Raw genomic sequence first — 21,800 nt, 5'->3', positions numbered from 1 at the left:
GTTTTTTATGTATAGCAGGATATCTCACAAAGTTGAGTGCCTTTCAAAACACTAGCTTAACAGATTGCTTGAGTTGATTCAGTTTTGATGGTGATCTGGTACTGATGTTTCCGCAGTTAAACGGGTATCATGTTTCAGTCATAATTATCATACCCTGTTAATTTGCTCTTGTGAAAATCCGGGACTTAATTGCTGTCTCCGGCTGTTTTGTAGGCAAGTCAAAACAAAGTCTAAACACTCTCAGACATTCACAAAGGCTGCAGCTTTGCAAGCATGAAGAACCATCCTCCGAAGAGAAAATCATGTTTGACCCCAGCCAATCATAGCATACACTCATTGGTGGAACTCCGCTTTAAAATCTTTTTTTGGTTCCGGACACATAATCACATACACACATCGCATCAAAAAATGCTCAGAACTACCCTCTATGCATTTCGCTGGACTCTAAAGGGCAGTTAGGGGACTAATTACTGTATCACCACCTAAGGGTCTGCTAAGAAGCTAAGAGAAACCAAGACTAGCTTTATACCATTCCCAGACATCTTTTTTCCGCTCCCGGACATCGATTGACTTGGTACCTACAGTACCAGTCACTGCCTCTGGTCCAGGAGGTGTGTGGACCGAGACAGGAAACATGGGGAGAAATAGAGGGAGATGACATCCAACGAAAGTCCCTGAATTGAACCGAGGATGTTACGATCACATGGTATTCATCTTAACCACTACGCCATCAGAATGCCCCGATAACTAGTTTTAAGGTGGTCTTCACATGACATAAAGTTGAAAGGGAAAAAAAAATAGTATGCTGGTTTAATCTATCAGCCAGTCACGTACAGGAAGCGGTCAGTGTTTTCTGATGTGTTTTTTTCGCACATTTGAAAGGGAGGCACTCACTCACGAAAGGAAGTAGAAAGCTTCGGTGTAAAGGGCGCCGCAGATTGAGTTACACTTAATTTGACCTGTAGTTGTAGGGCCGGCTGAATTGTGGGAGCGAGCTTTGCTTCCTACGGCTCTTGTGACATAATCCACATCTCTGTACTCAGGTCGGATTGTGGGCTGTGAGCTCCGAAGAACAGTGAGGGGAGATGATCACCAAGGAACTCGGCGTGACCCAGAGCTGGGGGGCACAGCTGAATGTTGAGGTCACGCTTTGTGTTCACATTGTGTGCATGCTGTAATCCACATGACATTTAATGTTGTTTGCCTCTTGTTCCCAAAGCAAATAAACCCATGTCTAGATTTTATATTATCATACTCACTTAAAATATAACAGTTCAGTTCAAGTGGTGATTGAATAAAATATCACAAGCTTTTCAAAAAGCACGTTGAGTGCATAATGATTGTTATACTTAAAGCAATGATGTTATAAAAGCTATGAAATTCACTGCAGAGGGTTCAATAATTCATGGGGCTTCTGTATATAACAATGTTATATCCTGAAAAGTGTTTTAATTGGTAAGGTTAATGCTTTTATCAGTCTAATCTGCTTTTAACACAGTGTATCAAAATGCACTTAAAGTGTTAAAAAAAACGTTTGACAATATAACCTGCATCCAAGGTCTACTTACAGTCAATGTCATCTTCTTGGTGTTAATCTTTGGGGGGAAAAAAAAAAAATCCTGCTTTTTTTAATTCATGTGTTTCATGGCACTGATATATTTATAACCAAAGAACAGAAGAAATGGGTGTTCAAAGCCGCAGCAGAACACAGTGAGAAAAATGTAAACATAACAAAAAGTAATAAATTAATCAAAACAAAAATATTAAAATATTGCAAAACATTACAGGCTGTTCCTCCAAAATAAGACACATATAGTTGGGGAGGAGATTCAAAGGGATCACTTTAAGCTTTTTGCTAAATCCCTGTTTTCTTCACAATAAGGTGAACTCGCACACACAGTTATATTGTTTTTCCACCTACTGTTTGCTGAAAGGCAGACATCGCATTTTGAATCTACAAAGACTGAAGACTGAATGAGTAGAGATCATGTTTGCATTTTGACCTCTGTCAACACAATCAGTGGTGTGAGAGAGAGAGAGAGCGAGAGAGAGAGAGGGAGAGAGGGAGAGAGAGAGAGCGAGAGACGCAATCACTCACGCACACTCCCACATCGCAGCGTCACAGCATCACAGCTCTGTCTTCGCTGCCTGATTGTGAAGTGATGGTTATTTTGTTCTGAACAACCAAACAGTGCATCATCCTCCTGACTCTCTCACTCACTCACTCACACACACACACACACACACACACACACACACACACACACACGGTGTGTGTGTGTGTGTGTGTGTGTATTTTCAGTGCAGAATAAGGACATCTGCCTTTGCAGGTGATGATGAAGGTGTGCTGCATTCTTTTTTAATTCATCCATCACTCCCTTTTTCACTCATTTGAAGAAAGTGGAAGAAAGGAATTACTGAAAAGAGAAAGGAAAAACTGAAATGCAAAGGTCTTAGAGGAAGAAAAAAAGGGGTGAGCTCTTACAAATGTGATGGAGAACAGTAGAAGGAGAAAAGATGGATGGATAGCTCATTAGAGGCAAAGTGGATATAGGAAGAGGAACAACTGGGTGGATTTTTGTTTCAAGGCACACAGTAATGAAGGGAATGATACTTTTTGTTAATGACTTTTGGACATTCATTCTCTCATTTTTCTGCCATCCCTCTCCCATCTCCCCTTATTCTGTCTGGGATCAGAAAGGTAATGTTTCTTGTCTTCTCAGGACACCAGCTTGTTCATTTTTCATCTCTTCACCCATTTCTCCCTCTCCCATGTTCTGCTCTATAGGTTACATGAAAAAAAACAAAAAACTGGGGGGCGTCATCCTCTTGTACTCTCTGGTAACATTTGACGGCATCAACAGGAGTGAGCTGCACTTTCTTTCTTACCTTAAATTCCTAAAGCTTCACAACAGATAAGAATATCCTGCCATCAGTCTTTGAGGCTGGATAAATCTCAGATTTTTTTCTTCTTGTTGATGGTCTTGAACTCACAACTGGAAGAGATTGCTTTGGGCAACACTTTTTGCAACCTCAACGCATTCTTGTTTGCACAAAGTATAGTAGTCTTGTCGCAGTGGGTGGTATTGCTGATGGCATACCGGCCTCATTTTCTTCGCTCTGTCCCTATGACCATTCTCTTGAAAATCTGTTGCATTCTTGAGCCTCACTTCTGACATGCAACACTGTGGTTAATGACAGGACCAAGCAAGACATGACTGATAACTACATAATTAAATAGCAGCTCCAAAGGGCAGGGGAGCTGTGTACTGGTAGCAACGCCTAGAAACAACGTGAGGTTGTCTTTCGCTTCAAATTAATGCTGAGAGTCAAGGACACACAGCAGGAGGCAGGTTCATATTCACAGGCAACTATAGAGTAAGTGGAGCTTTTGCTAGGATTACTAAAAACAAATGTGACAGGCCAAAATGGAAAAAATGTACTGTAACGGTCACCAATACAATATATTGCCAAGGAAAACGGTTTTGCCTTGACATTCAAAACTCGATAAATAGCATAGCATAGCATATAGAGTAAAAATATTTATCTGAGAAGGAAATTCCCAACACATCACCGTGTGTGAAGTTGTTCAAGCAACAGGTCTGCAACGAACGATTGTTTTTATTATAATCTTTTGATGATATTCTGAATTGATTGATTAATTGTTTGGTGTATTAAAAATCAGAAAATAGTGAAAAACACCTATCAGAATTTCCCAGAGCCCGAGGTTCATTGATCGATTATGAGACAATGATCCCCTGAGCAATGAAATGTAAAAGCCCCCTATCCGTGCTACATAGGAGCAAGACACGAAGACTGAAAGAGACAAAAAACATGGTTGTCGTTGGTCTGTTCTGTGTCTCTCTCTGGCCTTTTTGTGTCTCTTTGTGGTCGTTTGATTGACTTTCAAAAAGAAATGTTAAAAGTCTCTTAAAAGAAGCCCTTTAGCTCTTTGGCCCCAGGGGCCTGTGCCAGGTAGGCCAATTCAGTAATCGATCCCTGCCAAGGTGGGATCATCACATGTTGTATTTTGTCCGGTCAGCAGTGCTACCCCAAAATAAACTCAGTTTACGAGGACATAAAACAGAAAGAAATAACAAACCAAGACATTTTCAGAAGTCAGGGAGTTTTTAACATTTTGGTTTAAAATTAACTTAAATGATTCATTGATCATTAAAATACTTTCCAGTTACTTTTCTGTTAATTGACCTATTGTTGCTACTCTAGAAGCAGATGAGGCTTGTTGCTGTGGGCGGAAACACTGCTGTTTGTGGTTTTCTGTAAATAACTTTTATAAATATAAGAATTCTCCCACTGTGACAAGCCTACCACCTACAGCAAATATCATAAGGCCTGTCCTCCCCTACCGCTCCTCACATACAGAAGCATCTCAGAGCCTCTCCTCCTCCACCGCCAGTCACATTTTATAGAAGCATCGTAGACGCTGCCCTCTGTTGAGCCATCTGCTACCTCACCATGCTCACAGTCGCTAACAGAAACAAAATCCTCAGCAAGCACACACATCACCTCCAAGATCACAGGACTTTGTTCTCCCAACCTCACAGACCTCAGCTGAATCCCATCTCCGTTTTTTATAGCCTTTCCATCTGGACACAAACACAAATCCCGAATCTGGTAACAAGCTGATTGTAACAGATTCTTGGTGCCCTCTTTCATTGTGGTCCTGGGCAAGCTGTCTCACTAACATCAGAGATTTTTTTGACTAAAGCCCTGATCTGTGATCAGTGCCATCTGTGTACTTTATGAAAAGACTAGTGTTTTGAACATTTTTGTACAATTAATGAATGGTCAAGAGGCACCATCACCAAGACGATGATAAAGTAGACACATCTAGCGCCGCAACCGATAATTATCTTTATTATCAATAAATCTGGTGATTGATTTTTGTGAAAGATTGTTGTATGAAACGTCAAAAATCAGTAATAGTGAAAATTGCCCAATGTTAATTTATTGTCATGTATGACCAAGGACAACAGCAAAGCCTCCCATATGACAAGCTGGAACTAGCAAATGTTTGGCACTTCTGCTTGAAAATGGATGAAACGATTAATGGATTTTCAAAGTAGTCTAATGGGTTATTCAGCTAATTGTGTCATCTCCTGACATATCTATTACAACCCAATTGACGTTTTCCTTTCAGGTCCAGTTAGAACAGCAGTTGCTCTTAATCTTGGTAGACTTAAAACACATCTCAACAATGTTTAATTGAAACATTTTCCCTCATGGACATACAGTGATCAAAACTCACCATTTGATGATTTTTACTCTGGATTTGAGTGACAGCTTCAGGTTTTCACAACAGACAGATCATAAGGTGTAAAAAAAAAACGAGATACAAGCAGTAGTAGCCAATAAATCAAAAATGATCACAAATATATTTATTTTTAATCTACTGTATGTCACAATGATGAATAAATATTTAAATTATAATGGTAATAGCCACTTGAGTCGAGTTAGTTTTGAGGTTTCAGCAGGAAGAAAGTTTTCAAAAAATGTAAGTGTTTTGTCTCAATACAGTCACATTCAGAGACTAGCGATTATGTTTAATTATCACCTAGACTTAGATATAATCAGCCTTTATTTCAAAATTCAAAAACTGTACAACTTTTGGGACACATTTAATGGAAACGTGTATGTACACATACAAATACAGGATATATGTATGTATTTGTCCAGGATTCAATTTTTTTTTTTTTAATCTACAGAAGAGCAAATGTTATAAAGCTTATACTAGCCTTCCCTTTCCTCTCTACTTTCTCGTATTTTATATTTAGTATTAATATTCTGCTCACTATTGGACCATCTGTATCTCTCACATCACACGCGCATACAGAGATTCAGGAAGAGCAGTGAGGGGGAAGGAAGCACAGTGACAAGACAATGGATGGGAGTAAACTGTCTTTTCCTCTCTTTGCCGCTCTCTAGGCTTCAGCGGAGTGAAAATGTGAGAGGGATGAAAAACAGGAAGGACAAGTTACTGGATCTGCTGACATCTCTAGTTGCACGTTACCTGTTTCTGTAGCATGGCTCGAGGAAACGTACTGAACAATATTAAGAGTGAACAATATTACATGACCAATAAATGTGATTGCTCGGCTTCTGTTGGCCTTCCATTAAAAATGAGTTTGACATCAAAATCAATACCACTCTCATGTGTGTGAAGTATGAAGCAAGAGTAAGGAGGCGATTTTCTTAGCTGAGCACAAAGCGGGTGGAAGCAGTTAGCCTGGTTCTGTCCAAACCTTCAAAATCTACCTACCAGCACTTCCAAAGCTCACTAACTAACACATATTTTGTTTCATAAATCCGTAACCAAACTGAGAGCATGAGTTGCCAGATTCAGTTGGTAGGGACGTGTTTTAATATAGGTTTCTCTACAGTCACATTGGTACCAAACCTGGCCACCTCACTCTTGACAAATACGCAGGTCATGGCACCCGACTGTTGTTCGTCAGGAAATAACTACAGCGAGTAACTAGCTGTGAAATAAAAATTGTATAGTTGTTTTTATATTTCTTTCCTGCTTCACGTATCTATGCTAAGCTAGGTTAATTGCCTCTGAAACTCCGGTAAACACACAGAAGTGTGGTATTGATCTTGTCGTCTCTCAGAAAGCAAACAAATAACCAGACATGTTGAACTATTCCCCTCATACCCTGCTTTTATGTAGAGGTTCAATGCTCGGTGTCCGGTCGTCTGTAGTGGCATTTCATCTGTGTGTCTGTAATTGTAATCATCTTCTCAGTCAGTAAAAGTTGATAGAATTGTCGTCTTGTAGTGGTGATTTTAAAGAAATAACAATTTCCAGACACAGTGAGCACAGTACTGGTTTTGATGGACAACAGTGGCTCTGCGCCTCTAGCTGATGATTCAGCATTGTGTTTAATGGAAAGCTTTTAGCTGCCTTTGAATCCCCCTCCTTACAGAGGGATATAAACCAACAGATTCACACAGTAACAAGCCAGCAGCTTTCTGGCTTTCGTCTTGACTCTTCTTTGTAGCCTTTTCCAACCTTTCCTCTTCTGACTCTGACTATTTTTCTAGCCTTATTTTAATGTCAGCATTTTTCCTCCTCTCTGGTTTTATTTCTACTGTTACTCGCTGCCCTCTTTCTGTAGGTCGGGCTCTTGACTGTGATTTATTAATGTTTTCATTTCTGCTCTATCTGTCTTACTGTAATTTTCCTTTTTCCTCACCTCCCCATCCTCCATGTTCATCTTTCTGTATTTTTTTTCCTCACCCTCAAAGTGGTCATACAGCTCAGACAGATGAGGTCTTGTCTTTATAACAAGTACGTTAGGACTACAAGCTCTGCAGAGAGCTCTGTTCTGCATGGTTAATAATTTATTGGGCTCTCTGACTTATACACAGACTGAGGTGTTGGAGTTGAGTCGGATTCGTAAGGGGGTTTGGGTTATGACTGTGCCGAAATGATGGTTTGTGTGTCTCTGTGTCTTTTCCCTCCCGCTATGAGGCTAATCACCAGAGATGAGCAGTACTCCCGACATTTCATCAGTGTCGATAATCACCGTCTCGCACCATCTGTCAAGCAAAGTAATTTTTTCAACCTCCAGACATAACTCTTAACGTCTGCTGTTTATTCAGTCGTTTTTCAGTGAGACTGCTGCCAACACTTGTTGTCATTCACACATATAAAATGAATGGTATGCTGACTAACTTCATTACAGTTTTTGCTCATTTTGAGAAGTTAAACTTTAGAGGTTTGTTTTGTTTTGTTTTTAATTATCCAGCTTCCTTCCCAGCATTTCTGTTTTTTTTTTAGCAGACAGATGATATGTAAAGCAAATCATTGAAGACACAACAACCAGCAAGAATATGAAAGAGTCAAATGTTCCGTATCTCTGATCTTTCTATATGTGTCTCTTGCAGGAAGTATAAAAGGAGCGACGATTGTGGATGCCCTGGATACCCTCTATATCATGGAAATGTTTGAAGAATTTGATTCTGCCACCGACTGGGTAGAGAAGAACCTTGACTTTAATATGGTAAGTGACTGTGTATGCGGGTTTGTGCCCGTGTGATGATCAAGGTCACAGATTTAGCAAAAGGCTTGATCCTCAGTCAAAATTCAGTCAATAAATGCTTGAGTCATTGATTGCAATAACAGAGAGGAGTCTTGAAAGACAGGCTCTTGACCCATTTGGCACCTTCAGTAACGTGCATTCTGGTTGATGAGAATTTAATGTGAAAGTCCAGGTGTTAATGTACCGAAGACACAGTAATGATGTGATTTAAATAAATGTGAACAACAAGACATAAGAACACTGAATCTGTCTTCCAGATAAACAAATAATTTAGCAGCTATGAGACAGACTTTGATTGAGTGCAACTTCAAATGAATATTAAACGATTCCCTCAGTTTGAAAAACTAATAAATAGTTCATTTTTAGCTTGACATAAAAATGGTCAACCTTAGGTCCAACTTACTCGTTTCCAAAACTTTCGTCCACATCTTTTGGCCTTTCTCAGCAGATGGAGTTGCTCAATTGTCCCATCTCAGTGACAAACGAAAGGCTCCGCCAGCTGAGGGAGTCCACAAGACGTGGCTGAAAGCTTCAAAAACATCAAGTACCCTAAACAGCGACAAGGGCCTCCACTTACCTTAGTGGCAGAGAGAACCAGGCCTTTGTGTGGGGCAGGCTTATATTAGGGCTTTTATTTCTGATTTCCCCTTTCCCCCAGTTAATACAAACTCAAAACGTCATCCAGGTTTAGCTGTACTCTCAATAAACTTTTTACAGCACTAATCGTCAGTACAGCAAGAATCATGTCATACAGCAAATAAAATACCGGAGTTACTGTATGAAAACATTATTTCTGTTAAAAAGAGAAGCTCAGAGCAGCCCAATTGTGAGTATGACTTGACTGAGTTGTTGTACTGATGAATTAGTCTGTGGAAATGGACATATGATATTGAATTTACCACCTAAGCTTTTGTACTAGGTAATTCCACCCTCCTTAATGTTTTTTTTTTTTTTTTAAATTTTACCCAGCCTTTGTTAGCGACTGGCATTTATTTGTTTGTACTGGCCATGACCCCGGCTATTTTTTGGGACTCGGCCATTATTTCAATACGAGTTTACGGTAAGTTGAACCTTGAGTTGACAGTTTTTTGTCGAGCTGCTGTTCATTTATAACTGGCCATCTGGGTTTGAGTTTCCACCAAATAGCAGGTGAAAAACGATCATGTTCACTAGCCGACCCCCTGGATATCAGGCTTTCTCCACCGGCACTTGAATGGAACACATAATACCGGTAGTTTCAGTTTAAACCCAAAAAAAAAATCAAAGGAATCCCAAATCTAGATCACCACCTGTCTGCTGACTTTGAGCCAAATCCGTTTGTAACATTTAGAGACATGTTGCTGACAGACACAAAGGAGTAAAAACATAATCTGCTTCTAATTTACATGTAGTTTGTGGAGGGAAACATCACTTGTCAGCAAACTGTTGGATTAGAGAAAAACAGGGATGGTTGTTTACTGTCAATATTAAATTATACAAGAATCAAACGAAGGGGAAATGTGTACATCTATTGAGTGAAGCTTGCCAAATCTGTTTTAAGTATTTATATTTTGTTGTCTGCTGTATATGTAACCAATGTGTTTGAAATGGTGATGTAAATTGTGTTGCATTCTGGCATCACTTTGATTGAAAAAGCTTTCACGCCACATTACCCAGAACAATACAAGGGTGGTTTTCCTCTCATAAAAACACAAAGAAGCACTTAAACTTTTTTTGTATGTATGCTTTTACACAGGACTCCTAAGGCCCTCATAGTATAATAGAGAAGAATGCCTGATTACATGGGTCGTTGGATGCCACTTTTCAGACAGGACCTGAAAGACATGCTAGCTGTTTTATTGGGACTTTTAATGGCTGTGATTCAGTTGAACACTTTATAGTTAAGTTATAGTTAATTATTTAAATGAAATAATGTATGGAACAGTCTTAAAATAGAAACGTGACAGGATAAGCAGGGATATGTCTGATTGAATTTATACGCATGTAGGTCAGTGTAAGTTAACTGTAATATAGAAGTCTTATGATAGCAGCCTTGGATATTAGAGGACTTGTGTGTGTGTGTGTGTGTGTGTGTGTGTGTGTGTGTGTGTGTGTGTGTGTGTGTGTGTGTGTGTGTGTGTGTGCCTGTGCCTGTGCCTGTGCCTTGATGTTTCTGCATTTAGCCATCCGCCTAGTTAAGCTAAGTCATTTGTGTGTGTGTGTGTTATAAAGAAACTAACTGAAAGCACCATGTGAATATAAGAAAACACAATTTTATCAACTATAATAAATATTAAAAAGCAGGAGACTGAACATTACTCAGATAATTGTGCTTTCTTTTTTCAGTGCACTAACTTGTGCTCATAAGACATTATCAACACATGATGATTAGTATAATCAAGCCGTAATATAATAACCACAATAAGCTGGGTGTTAATATTTTATGCGGTAAATGTGTCCTTAAAGACGTGACATAAAATATAATGTAATTTTCTGATGCCTGGAAGATTACACTGTAAAAAAACAATTATCAAGGCTTCTAACGAGCTCTGCTGGTAACGGATCACAGTGCACTTAATGCTTCATCAAAGTTAGTGAAACAATTTTTCTGAGTTGTTTTCATTAAAACAGAATTTGTCGCTCTAACTCAACTGAATGTGCTGAAAATGTGTCAGTTACAGAAAAGAGTATGTAAATAAAGAATTTTAATATCTTGAAATCAAATTTCAGTAAGACACTGTGCATCAACACAAGATTCAGAGAAGTTTTCTGTGTGTGTGTGTGTGTGTGTGTGTGTCTGTGTGTGTGTCTGTGTGTGTGTCTGTGTCTGTGGGTGTGTGTGTGTGTGTGTGTGTGTGTGTGTGTGTGTGTGTGTGTGTGTGTCGAGGAAATGAGTGTATTGACTCTGGTTCCTCTTCCATAATGTTATAAAACCCAGAGGCAGAGAGCCAAAACATGTCTACTGGATCCATACATCAGTCTATTACTGTTTATTTCTTAGTGTGGGCACGCGCGCACACACACACACACACACACACACACACACACACACACACACACACACACACACACACGCACACACACACACACAAATAAAAACATGCTGCTGTATGCATAAGTAGGGAGAAACTGAAGTCCTCCAGTTGCTCTACCACATAGAGTGGGTTGTCCACCTTACCTAGGGTTGGTACTTGGCTCCCCAGCTCCTCCTTTCCGTGTGCTGAAGTTTCCTTGGGCACGATACCGAACCCCTTCGTTGCCTCACTTGTAAGGCGCCTTGAATAAAAGCGTCTGCCAAATGAGCAAATGTTAATGTAAGTGTAAATGTCTTCCTGTGTTTAATATCAGTGTGTTTTCCGTTTTTATTATTTTGTCCAGAAAATGTCAGAGCGCTGTTAAAGCAATTTTCAGTATGCGTTGCTTATCATTTACGTACGTACGTACGCACATGTACACACACAAACACAAAAACAGTACACGGTTAATACGCAGTTAACTGAGGAATGTTGATTCATCACATTTAAATGTTGCTCACAAAACCTTTTTAGCTTTTGTTACCAGTCATGGAGTAGCTGGCAATTAATAGCAGTGCAGATATTTTAAAAACACGATATTACTCTGAAAAGTAAAAAATCTAGGGCAGTAAAAATTGCGTGGAGATTCTCATCTATGTGATGAACCGGCATGAATAAAAGGTCATCGAATATAGTAGGAGTGTGTGATTTTCTCTGCTAATTTCTGAAGCACTGCTGTGCTGTTGCTGATGAGCTTAATGACAGGGTAACATGTAGATATGTCTGTGAAAAAATTCACGCACACACTCTTCCCCTTTCCTTTGAAGTTTGCCTTGATTGTAGAACCGTCCTCGTTATAATATCCCTGTTAAGAGCTCCTCGTTAAGGAGGAGCAGAAAAACAGTTTTTTTTTTTCCTTTAGTGTAGTCATGACTGCAAATGTGACTATGTTTACAGATATCTGTTTAGGTGTCTGAGGTCTGATTTTAAGACAAAAGAATGTATCCGTCTAACACGATAAAAACATGAGGTCCTATAGTCAATTGCACTTTCAGAACAGCTTTAAGCTTCTTTACTGTACTGTATCCAAAACTCTGGATTTTCAGTGTTTCAATTGCTTCTATCCACATGTGGAGGTTTGCCACATTTTTCAGTGCCGCTGCTTTGTGCAACATTCCTGCCTTATCTACAGCATTTGCCAGCAGTTGCCCTGTCACTCAAACAGCACTGTCGCAGCAGGAGGCCCATTGTTTTCCTGAACTGCTCTGCTCATTTGCTGCAGAAGCATGATGTTGAGACATCGAGCTACCTTTCATACTCCACACTTTCTGCATGTGCTTTACAAAAAGTGCATTTTTAATGGTAAAGCTCTGGTAGGCTGTTATTGTGACACCACCCTGGGAAGGGTTGAAAATGTCAACGAGGTTAGCTAATTTTACCAAAGTTTGATTCTATGAAGGTTTTCGAAAATTTTGGATTCGACTCAATTATTTTGACTTTATCACAGCTGACAGAGCATGACAAATGACATAGAATCACAAAACAGGGTCTGATGTTTTATCTTATGAAGAACAGTTAATTGTTAGTGACTCAAGTGAAATGATCAAGGAAGGTAAGTCTTTAAATATACATACATTCTCAGAGGAGACTTAAAACTTGAAAACTGCTGCCATGGAGCTTGTAAGACTCCTTAAAGTGAAGGCTCAGTCACCTTGAATTTTGAGATATATCATATGTAGACACATGCTAACGTTGGAGACACAGAAAAGAGAGGAAAAAAAGGAGTGGAAGAGACTAAGAAAGACAAAGGCTTGTGGAATAAAGGAGATTGTTTGAGGTACATGAATGCAGAAGTGATGACACCAGCCAGGAGTCTGGACACGAAGTAACAGATGGAAAGTGAGAAAGGAGAAAATCCATATACAGTATACTTGATGTCCTTGTGTCTACATCAATACAGCTGTCCCTAAGCAAATTACAAAGGTTCCTGGCGGCTTTGAGTTATCATAAAACACACACCAACATGCAGTAAAAGGACAGCAGTGGCCAATGGGAGAAACGGTTTCGCCATAGTTCTGTGCTCCTTATAACGGCTGTGTAAACTGTTTTGTTTAAGACACTGTGGGGTATACGGTAGACAGCTGACTTACGCTAAGGACTCATACTCAATGCTAGAACAAACCTGAACACTGCATAGACAGCAGTGAGCCGATTATTTAACTCAGGCATAAGGGTCAAGAACGATCACAGGAAAAAAGATAATCACAAAGCAGGAAGAGCCACTGGCCAAGGAGCAAATTGGGCAACTCTTAAGGTTGTTAACCCTTAATGGCGGTTTTACCGGATTTCAGTGAATTTAATGTGATTTATCTGGTACTTGTTAACTAAATCAGTGCCACATGAGCCAAGGGAATGTAGTCATTGGTATTCAGCATGCTGTATTTTCTAATGTTCTGTAGCAACATTAGTTTTTCTATATACATAGACAGCGTCTGGACATTTCACCTGTTATCTATGGTGATGGAAGGATTTAAGAGTCTGTTACTAGCAGTGTGTGTGTATATCTCCCTCTTAGATCATCCTATACAAAAACAATCCCTGTGGATCAGAGCCAATTAGTTACGATTTGAGTCAGCTATGATTAGAATTTGATGTTGCTGCTTTTAAAAAAATAAAACAACAACAATAATAATAATGATAATATAAAAATAAAATAATTTAATCAAGCTTTATATTTCAGATGAATCAAACATGCCCCAGAAAATTGTCTTCTACACAAAAAACAATAGTAAACGAAGACAGTGATAAACTGGATAACTTTTTAGCCAGTCCCTGGAGGAAGAATGATTTTCACTAAAATGCTGCTGAATGGTTACTGTTTGTTTCAGTTTCTGGGTCAGTGTCATCCCATTGAATTAGGTATTTTCAATGATGTCCCCGTAAATAAAACAGCAAATGGCTTCAGTAACAGTGAGGAGCTAGGGGCCAGTTAGGGGCCAGTTAAGTAGGATTAGCTGCTAGCACTAACTATCCTCAACTCAAACTCAACACTTCTGTAATGAAAAACTTTGGTCTTAATATAGGTTGTGCTTTGTTTTTTTTGTTTTTTGTTTTTTAAAGCTCTGTGACTAGCTATACAGTTTATCCAGTGACACATCTGGCCATTTGCAACATAGATCATAAGATACACTTTCATCTGAAGAGTTGTAGTTGGAACGTTATCACATTGACTCATCTTGCTGCGACCCTTAATTAGTTCTCTGCGAGGAAAAGGCCATGCTTAGTCAGTTTCCTGTGCACTCTGTAATGGCTCGAATGGTGAACACAGGAGATGTGAGTCCGCCGGCTAACTTTATCAGGCCCTCTTGCAGGAATGAGATAACATCACAAAACTGCTGACTTGAGGGACATTGGTAAAGGCCGTCCCACCAGACACTGCAGGAGAATGCTGTAAATGTTTACTCAAGAATACAATATTTAGAGCTGAAATATTTCTTCACTCCATTATTGGTATAAAACAATATTTCACTCTTTTAGCTTATTAAAACTACACTGTTAATGGTCAGCAGGCGGTCGGAAGAAATAATGTTGTCATTTTGCATTACGGCTGCCTATGTGTTGTAGAGGAAATAATAAAATTTTAATTAGGATGCATTAGCTACACAATCTGACTACTCAATCAGTCACTCAGATTTGGGGTAAAGTGACAGGACATATTTTGTCTGACATATAATTTGTTTTTCCACAGGACAGAATTTATTGTCCTATCTCTGTTCGACAGCAGTGACTTATGAGAGCTGTCAGTGAAACACAAAAACTTCATCTGACTTAGGAATCTGTTCATAAAGACGTGAAGAGAAAGGGAGACAGAAGGAAATGAAGCTTCATTGTTCTGCTGCTGAGACAAATGGCTTAGCAAACTTACAATTTTTGGTATTATTTTTCCCATTCTCTCTGGTAAAAGCTGTCCAGAAATAGAGGCATTGTATATTGAGATGCAGCACAATTTATCATTGCCATTTAAGGCAGTATTTGGTATCTGAGTATGTATTCATTTATGTATGAATGTATGTATTTATTACTTAAAAGGGGATGGCACAGATTGGAATAAGTGTGCTTCTGCACACTCATTTTATCAGCAAATTTTCTTCATCAGCATGACTAAAAATTTGACACATACTGTACATTTGTGGACTTCTTGGTTTGTAAAAAAAAACAAAAAAAAAAACCCCAAAACAAAAAACCAAAAAAAAAAAAAACCCCATTGTTCCCACTATGATTAGTAAAAATATCCACATAACCCTAAACTAACTGTGAAATAATTACCAACTGATCAATCCACATAAAATTTTATAGGTTGGTTGCAAACTTTATTTTTTACTATGAAGCAGCACAGCACAGGATGTTGATATTTCAAACAAAACAAAAGTCTACAGCCACACTAGCATCTTGAAGGGTTTACTTTCCATATTTCCATAGTTAAACGATGATTACATTTTGAGTGTAGAAAAAAACTACAGCTTGCAGGAGGTAACTGCAAGCGCAGACACTTATGTCATCGTAGCTTTGTTTCATCCATATCCGACCCTGTTTTCAAAAGTAATTTTTTCAACCTCCTAGCTGTCATCTCTGCTGTATAAAAACTTGTACAGCATTCGGTCCCCTCTTTCCTGCTGTTATTACAGACATGTACGACGCCTCGACTTGCTCCAGGACTTGTCTCTTTTATCGAGCCGTGACATTTAGTCTGCAAGTGTCTAGGGCTCATGGGAAATGTTGTACATTAAAGGCCACTTCAAAACATACGTACTGGAAAAACGATGTCCGTACCTAAACATACAAAGCGAGCCACACGACTTATTGTTGAGAAAATCTCTGTTTCAGGAGTTGATTTTTATTTATTAGCATAGTTACAAATGTCAGGGGGATTTTGAATGAGGTTTTCTTACTTCTGTAACAGAACCCAGAAGTCCTGGTTTCATTTATGTTCTCTGTAATGTTTACAACAGCTTAGTCTAGTGTGCCAGCAAGCATTTGCTAATAATTACTAAACACAAAGTATAGCTTAGGCTGATGGGAATGTCAGTAATTTTGCAGGTGTGTGGTCATAAACCGAAGGAAATTCACATTTTGATCTGATGTTAGGTGAACAGGGGAAAAGTCAAGCAATCACCAAAGTGATTACAGTTTATCTTGAGGGTAACATGAATGTCTTTATCGAATTTAATGGCAATCTATCCAACAGTAGTTGAGATATTTCATTGTGAATCACGTACGTCGCTCACTCAACTGGGTGCCAGAGGAAAGACAGGGGATCTCCACAATCCTCTAATGTCTGTACAAAGTTCATGGCAATCCTTCCAGTAGCTGTTGAGATATTTCAGACATTGCCATCCCTAGAGCCGCTCAGCTAGTATGGCTAAACATGTTTGAGGTATAAGACATTTTTGTCTCTCGTGATCGTTACAGAAGCACCCACAGCTAAAGCAAAAACTTCTCATGCAGCACAGGTATCCTCTCACATACTGTAGCCCGTACTCGCTAAACACATGCATTTTTATAAAACGTTCCTAGATCTCTTTCTCAACACTTCAACAGCACATTTATCCCTCCTCCTCAGTCATAACACACTCATTCGGCTACTCGCTCGTTCACAGCAGTACTGAACAAGGCAGTATTTAAATTTATTCACTAGCAACTGTTGGCTGCTTCAGTCCAAAGATATCTGTCTGGACTGTGAAAAGCTCCCTCAGTCTAATCTTCCTCGAGGCCAACTAAAAGCCCAGAAACATTCCACTGTTGAGTTTAATGCGTCTTAATTCACTGTTAGTAGTAGGAGAAATGTGTATTTATGAATAAAAAATGTTTAACAGTTCTTCATCTGATTTTTCTTTTCTTTTGTCTCTGGTGCAGAATGCAGAAGTTTCTGTGTTCGAGGTGAACATCCGGTTCGTTGGAGGTCTGCTCTCCGCCTACTACCTGTCTGGAAAGGAGGTAAGAGACATCCTGAAGCTTCTTGTTGTGTTTTCTCACGACACCTCTACAGTGAATGAGACTTTGAATAGGGGATTTTGCAGCCTGAATGAGGAAACAGTTGGTACAGAGCAGATGATGGACAGTGGACAGTGAATGAGTCAATGACTGCTTTTATTTGCTCAAAAGCGTTCGTAATATCCCCTGTAATTGCTGGTGCTGATAAATGTATCCTATTAGCGAGTACCAAGGTAAGTTTTCTTATGTAGTTCGATTGGTTTGCATCCAACCAAGCTAGGCTATGGCTTAAACAACCTGTTGCTCACCTGAGTATAGCTAGAAGATGACCCTAAATGTTGTTCTGGGATCTTGTCTTCTGTGGTGGCTGTGCATAGGTTCAGGATACAACAATGTTAATCAACTAAATGGTTCGCATTGAGCTCTTGAAAGACCTTCAGAGTTAATTTGTTTTTAGACTGATGTCCCCAAGTGAGATGATCTTCGCCTTTGTTGACACTTCTGCTGTAATCTGTTCCTTGATACACAGATGAAGGTGTAAACACTCTCCTATATGCACACGTGATCTACACAATCATTCTAGCAGTGAGTGGACTAGAGTTTTGAGGCTAAGTGCTTCTTTATTAGCAGGGAGAGAGTGTGCAGGCAGGAGTCAGATTGGGAGCTCTCTAGTAACCAAACTCAATGAGCATTTCAGCACCCCAGCACACGGAAAATCTAGAGGAAAATTATTTCTTATTTGTCAAGTGCGGGATGTTAGGGCTGTGGCACAAAACTAGCAATAATAACTGCAATGAGAAAAGTGATACCAATAAATGTTATTCGAGAAACACTATAGCAAAGTTGCAGTTGCAAAGTTGTAAGATGATAAGATGTGTGTGTGTGTGTGTGTGTGTGTGTGTGTGTGTGTGTGTGTGTGTGTGTGTGTGTGTGTGTGTGTGTGTGTGTGTCCACAGTAATTTAAAACCTAAATAGTATTTTAAGTGGGCTTTAAATACCAGTAGAGCTGCAACTAACTAACTAAGTATTTACATTATCAATTAGTAATCAGTTAATTATTTTCATTGTTTATTGGTTAATTGGATCTATAAAATGTCAGAAATTAATGAAAAATTTCCTAAAGCCAAGGTGATGTCTCTTCAAATTCCTTTTTTTGTCCGACAAAACCTTAAACCCAAACAAATGATAAAGGGTAGGAGAAGCAGCAAATTATCACCATTTAGGTGCTGGATCTAGGCAGTAATTACTATTTCTGGAGGGAAAATTACATAAAATTGTTAACCATAGACAGATTATAAAACAATGCAATACGAAATGCCAATTATTCTGAAAACCATAGACCATAGTTGGGTCAAAAGCAAAATAACAAAAGCTCGTTTTTAAGTGTTAAACACTGATGGCACTGAATTTTCTGCATTGATCTTAATTAGCATACAGTCATAACAAAAGCTGTTCCACTGGAAATAGTAGCTTGCAGATCATCTGAAATGATCTCAACAGGTGTGAAACAGTGAAGCCCATCTGTGACTTGTCATCATTTCTCAGCAGTCACTCATAGCTCCATATGTTTCTTTTTTTATGAGAGTCAATCAGTTCAAGACCCTCCTGTATTTCATGAGAGCCTTGAGAGGTCCCCCTCCTTCAGCTCCAGGTCATGGACCCCTGAAGGATGGAGGTGGTAGATGGATGGGCTGATGGGTGGCCTCGGAGGACTGAAGGCTGCTGATGGACAGGATGACTGAATGTTGCTGGTGGTTTGGCACTGAATGACTGCTGGGGGGATCTGAGGGGGATGTTGGGGGTAAAAGTGCTAACAGCATCCATATCTGCAGGGTCCAATGAATGACGGGAGGCCACAATGTTGGAACCCAGAAAAATGAACACAAATACATAGTTTGATTCTGCTGATTTTTAAGTACAACCTCTAATGAAATCCATTTTAAAATAGTAAAATATTACAGAGACGGCAAAAGTAAGGATTTTCCATTATTAGTTAGTCCGATGATTATTTTCTTGGTTAATTAATTAATCACAGGGTCTGTAAAATGTCAAAAAATAGTGAATATTGCCTATCAAAATTCCCTAAGCCCCGATGCGTCATCTTCAAATTGCTTGTTTTGTCGAACCAACAGTCCAACCAAAAAAGTGATCATAAAATAGTTGCAGTTTAAATTTCTGTGAGTTTACCAATCAGTTAATCAACTCATTGTTTCAGCTGTAACACAGAGGACATTTTTTCAATGCTTACAGCTGTGATCAAAATGTATGTATGTAATGATACACGGTAAATACTGATAAAGTTTGAAATATATGTAAAAAGGCACCCGCTTACCCACATAAAAGAACATTAAGAAAGTAGTATGACATTCCGATGATCAGCATCTATGTTATATTTATATGTTGATGTTATTTTATCATATGAAACCTGTTTTGAGCAGGTAAATAATTGCATATTGCTAGTCCTTGGCAGGCAAGCCAAAATTTGAAGACTTTCAACTATGAGTTTGCAGTCTTCTTGTAAGAGGTTTGTGTGTGTGTGTGTGTGTGTGTGTGTGTGTGTGTGTGTGTGTGTGTGTGTGTGTGTGTGTGTGTGTGTGTGTGTGTGTGTGTGTGTGTGTGTGTGTGTGTGTGTGTGTGTGTGTGTGTGTGTGTGTGTGTCACATCATACAATTTAGGCTTTATATAGGAGCACTCCAGTTTTCGTCTTGAACTAATTGAACAATGATCAGACATTACGCAACTCCCCATTTTGGACTATCTATTAAATGAGACTGTGCCCAACCTCCAGAGAAGATGAACCCTCAAACACAATGAGAGCAGACAAGAGAGGCTTAGAAAGTATTCAGCCTCTTGACTTATTGTGCATTCTGTAGTGTTGCTGTCTGAATTGAAAATGGATTCATTAGAGATGGGAAAGTTTGTCAACACAAGGCCAAGGCAAAATATTCGATATTGAATAACTGAAAACTGATTTTAGCTTTTTCTTTCAGTTAAACCTGACACGGGCTCTTGGTTCACACAACAGTTCAACTACTTTAAAAAAAAAAAACAGAAAATGTTTCAGTCTTTGAAACAAACTGCTTTATTTGATTTGATTAATCTTATACTTGAGCACATGTGATTTATTGCTGTTGATGGCTGGAAGACACGCCTTACTTAATCTTGCAAACTGTCAGAAGCCTGAGCTGAAATGTATTTTGTAGTTTTTTGGGTTTTTTTGGTTTGCTTTTTTTTTTTTTTTTTTTTAACAGGCTGAAATTTGAAGAAAAATTTTTTTTTTTAAAGGAGGATGATGGATGGGGAGTCAAAGGGTGAGGAGAGTTGTTAGAGACAGAAAGAAGCAGCAGGTAGAGGAATGGAGTCCCTCTGTCTCTCTCCCTGTCGGTCCTTGTCTGGCTCTGACTCAAAGAGACCTGAGCCTTTGATGAAAATTTGATCAGTGAAAGTACAGCTGGTACTGGCTTTATGCACCCTACTGGCAGGCTTTTAACGTCCCTGCCTGCATACAGATCACAGCATGTAACCTCATCTGCTGAAGAAAGGAAAGAAGGGAAAGATGGTACGAAGGGAGTAAGCAATGTATGGAGAGATGGACAAAATAAAAGGCTTCCAGTCCTTCCGCCAATCTAAGCTAAGTGCTTCAAGGAGGGAAGGAGAGATAGAGGAGAGACAACAGCAAAACTGAAGAACGTAAGATAGAGAGAGAAAAAAGGAAGAAGGAAGCAGTGCATGAAGGAAGATATTGAAGGGGAAAATAACAGGAGAAACCTGGAGGAAGTACGGAAGAAGGTGATGATTGATGGAGGAAAGGAACAGATAAAAATAGGAGGAAAAGATTTGAAATGATAAAAGGCAGAAAATGGAGAGACAGATCCTATATCCCAGTTGTGTAGTACATGCTAACTGTATACACTAGTACTACAGTATATACCAAGCTTCGTTTTCTTTTTATTCGTTTTTTTGCAGTTAGTATATAAGAAATTGCCATTCTTAACTGTTTTATAATAACTATAAGGAGATAATACAATACTATTACTGATGTCAATCAAACTGTGACTACAGAAAGCCACTACCAATTAACAAAAAGACAGCAAAATCTTTAAGAAAAAAAATTGTATTATAGTTTTTTTCTTTCATTTTCTGTTTAATTTTAATTTGTTTTACTTTTATGGGGAATAGCGTATATCAACAGCACACTCAAGAATCAAGGGTATTTAGCATGCATACTGGCTGTTTAGAGTATATCTTAAGACTTTTCCAAAGTGAACAAACTACATAGTCATAACCGTCTAAGCATTAATATGCAGTTCAGTTTGAGGATACAGCTAGTAGTAGTAGGAGTAGTAGTAGTAGGAGTAGTAGTATTAGGAGTAGGAGTAGAAGTAGAAGTAGTAAAACAGAAATTAAGGATTAAGAGAAATGGAAATAAGAAAAGAATGAAATAGAAGAGGAACTAAAAGGCAGATGAATAAAACTCAGGACTCAAAGTAAAAAAGGAGCTGAGATTGTATGAAAGGGAGGAATCGGGGAGAAAACAAGAAAAATTAATGAGGAAGGAAGGGAAGAAAGCAAGGTAGTAATCAATGAAAAATAGGAATAGGAAGACATCTAGGAACGAAAAGACTGACAACATTATCAAAAGGATGGCAATTTAGGGAGAGACGATGGTAAAAAATACTTTTATAGAAGTATGGATTAATAGAAAAAGGAAAGTAACGAGGTACACGATGGAGGAATTTTAAATGCCGAA

The 21,800-nt window shown here is 38.9% G+C and overlaps 1 protein-coding gene across 2 annotated transcripts in view; it reads left to right on the top strand.

Annotated features, from left to right (window-relative positions):
- man1a1 (mannosidase, alpha, class 1A, member 1) overlaps positions 1 to 21,800 on the top strand; it is a 133,864-nt gene that overhangs the window by 46,641 nt on the left and 65,423 nt on the right. For both annotated transcript variants that reach the window (XM_040125361.1, XM_040125360.1), the window contains exons 3-4: positions 7,912 to 8,027; positions 16,973 to 17,053. In XM_040125361.1, the coding sequence (XP_039981295.1) occupies positions 7,912 to 8,027; positions 16,973 to 17,053 (197 nt within the window). The remainder of the gene's footprint in view (positions 1 to 7,911; positions 8,028 to 16,972; positions 17,054 to 21,800) is intronic.

This window comes from Xiphias gladius, chromosome 4 (assembly GCF_016859285.1).
Source record: "Xiphias gladius isolate SHS-SW01 ecotype Sanya breed wild chromosome 4, ASM1685928v1, whole genome shotgun sequence".
Taxonomy (NCBI): Eukaryota; Metazoa; Chordata; class Actinopteri; order Istiophoriformes; family Xiphiidae; genus Xiphias; species Xiphias gladius.
The sequence above is the reverse complement of the archived record's forward strand: the minus strand, read 5'-3'. Positions and strand labels throughout refer to the sequence as shown.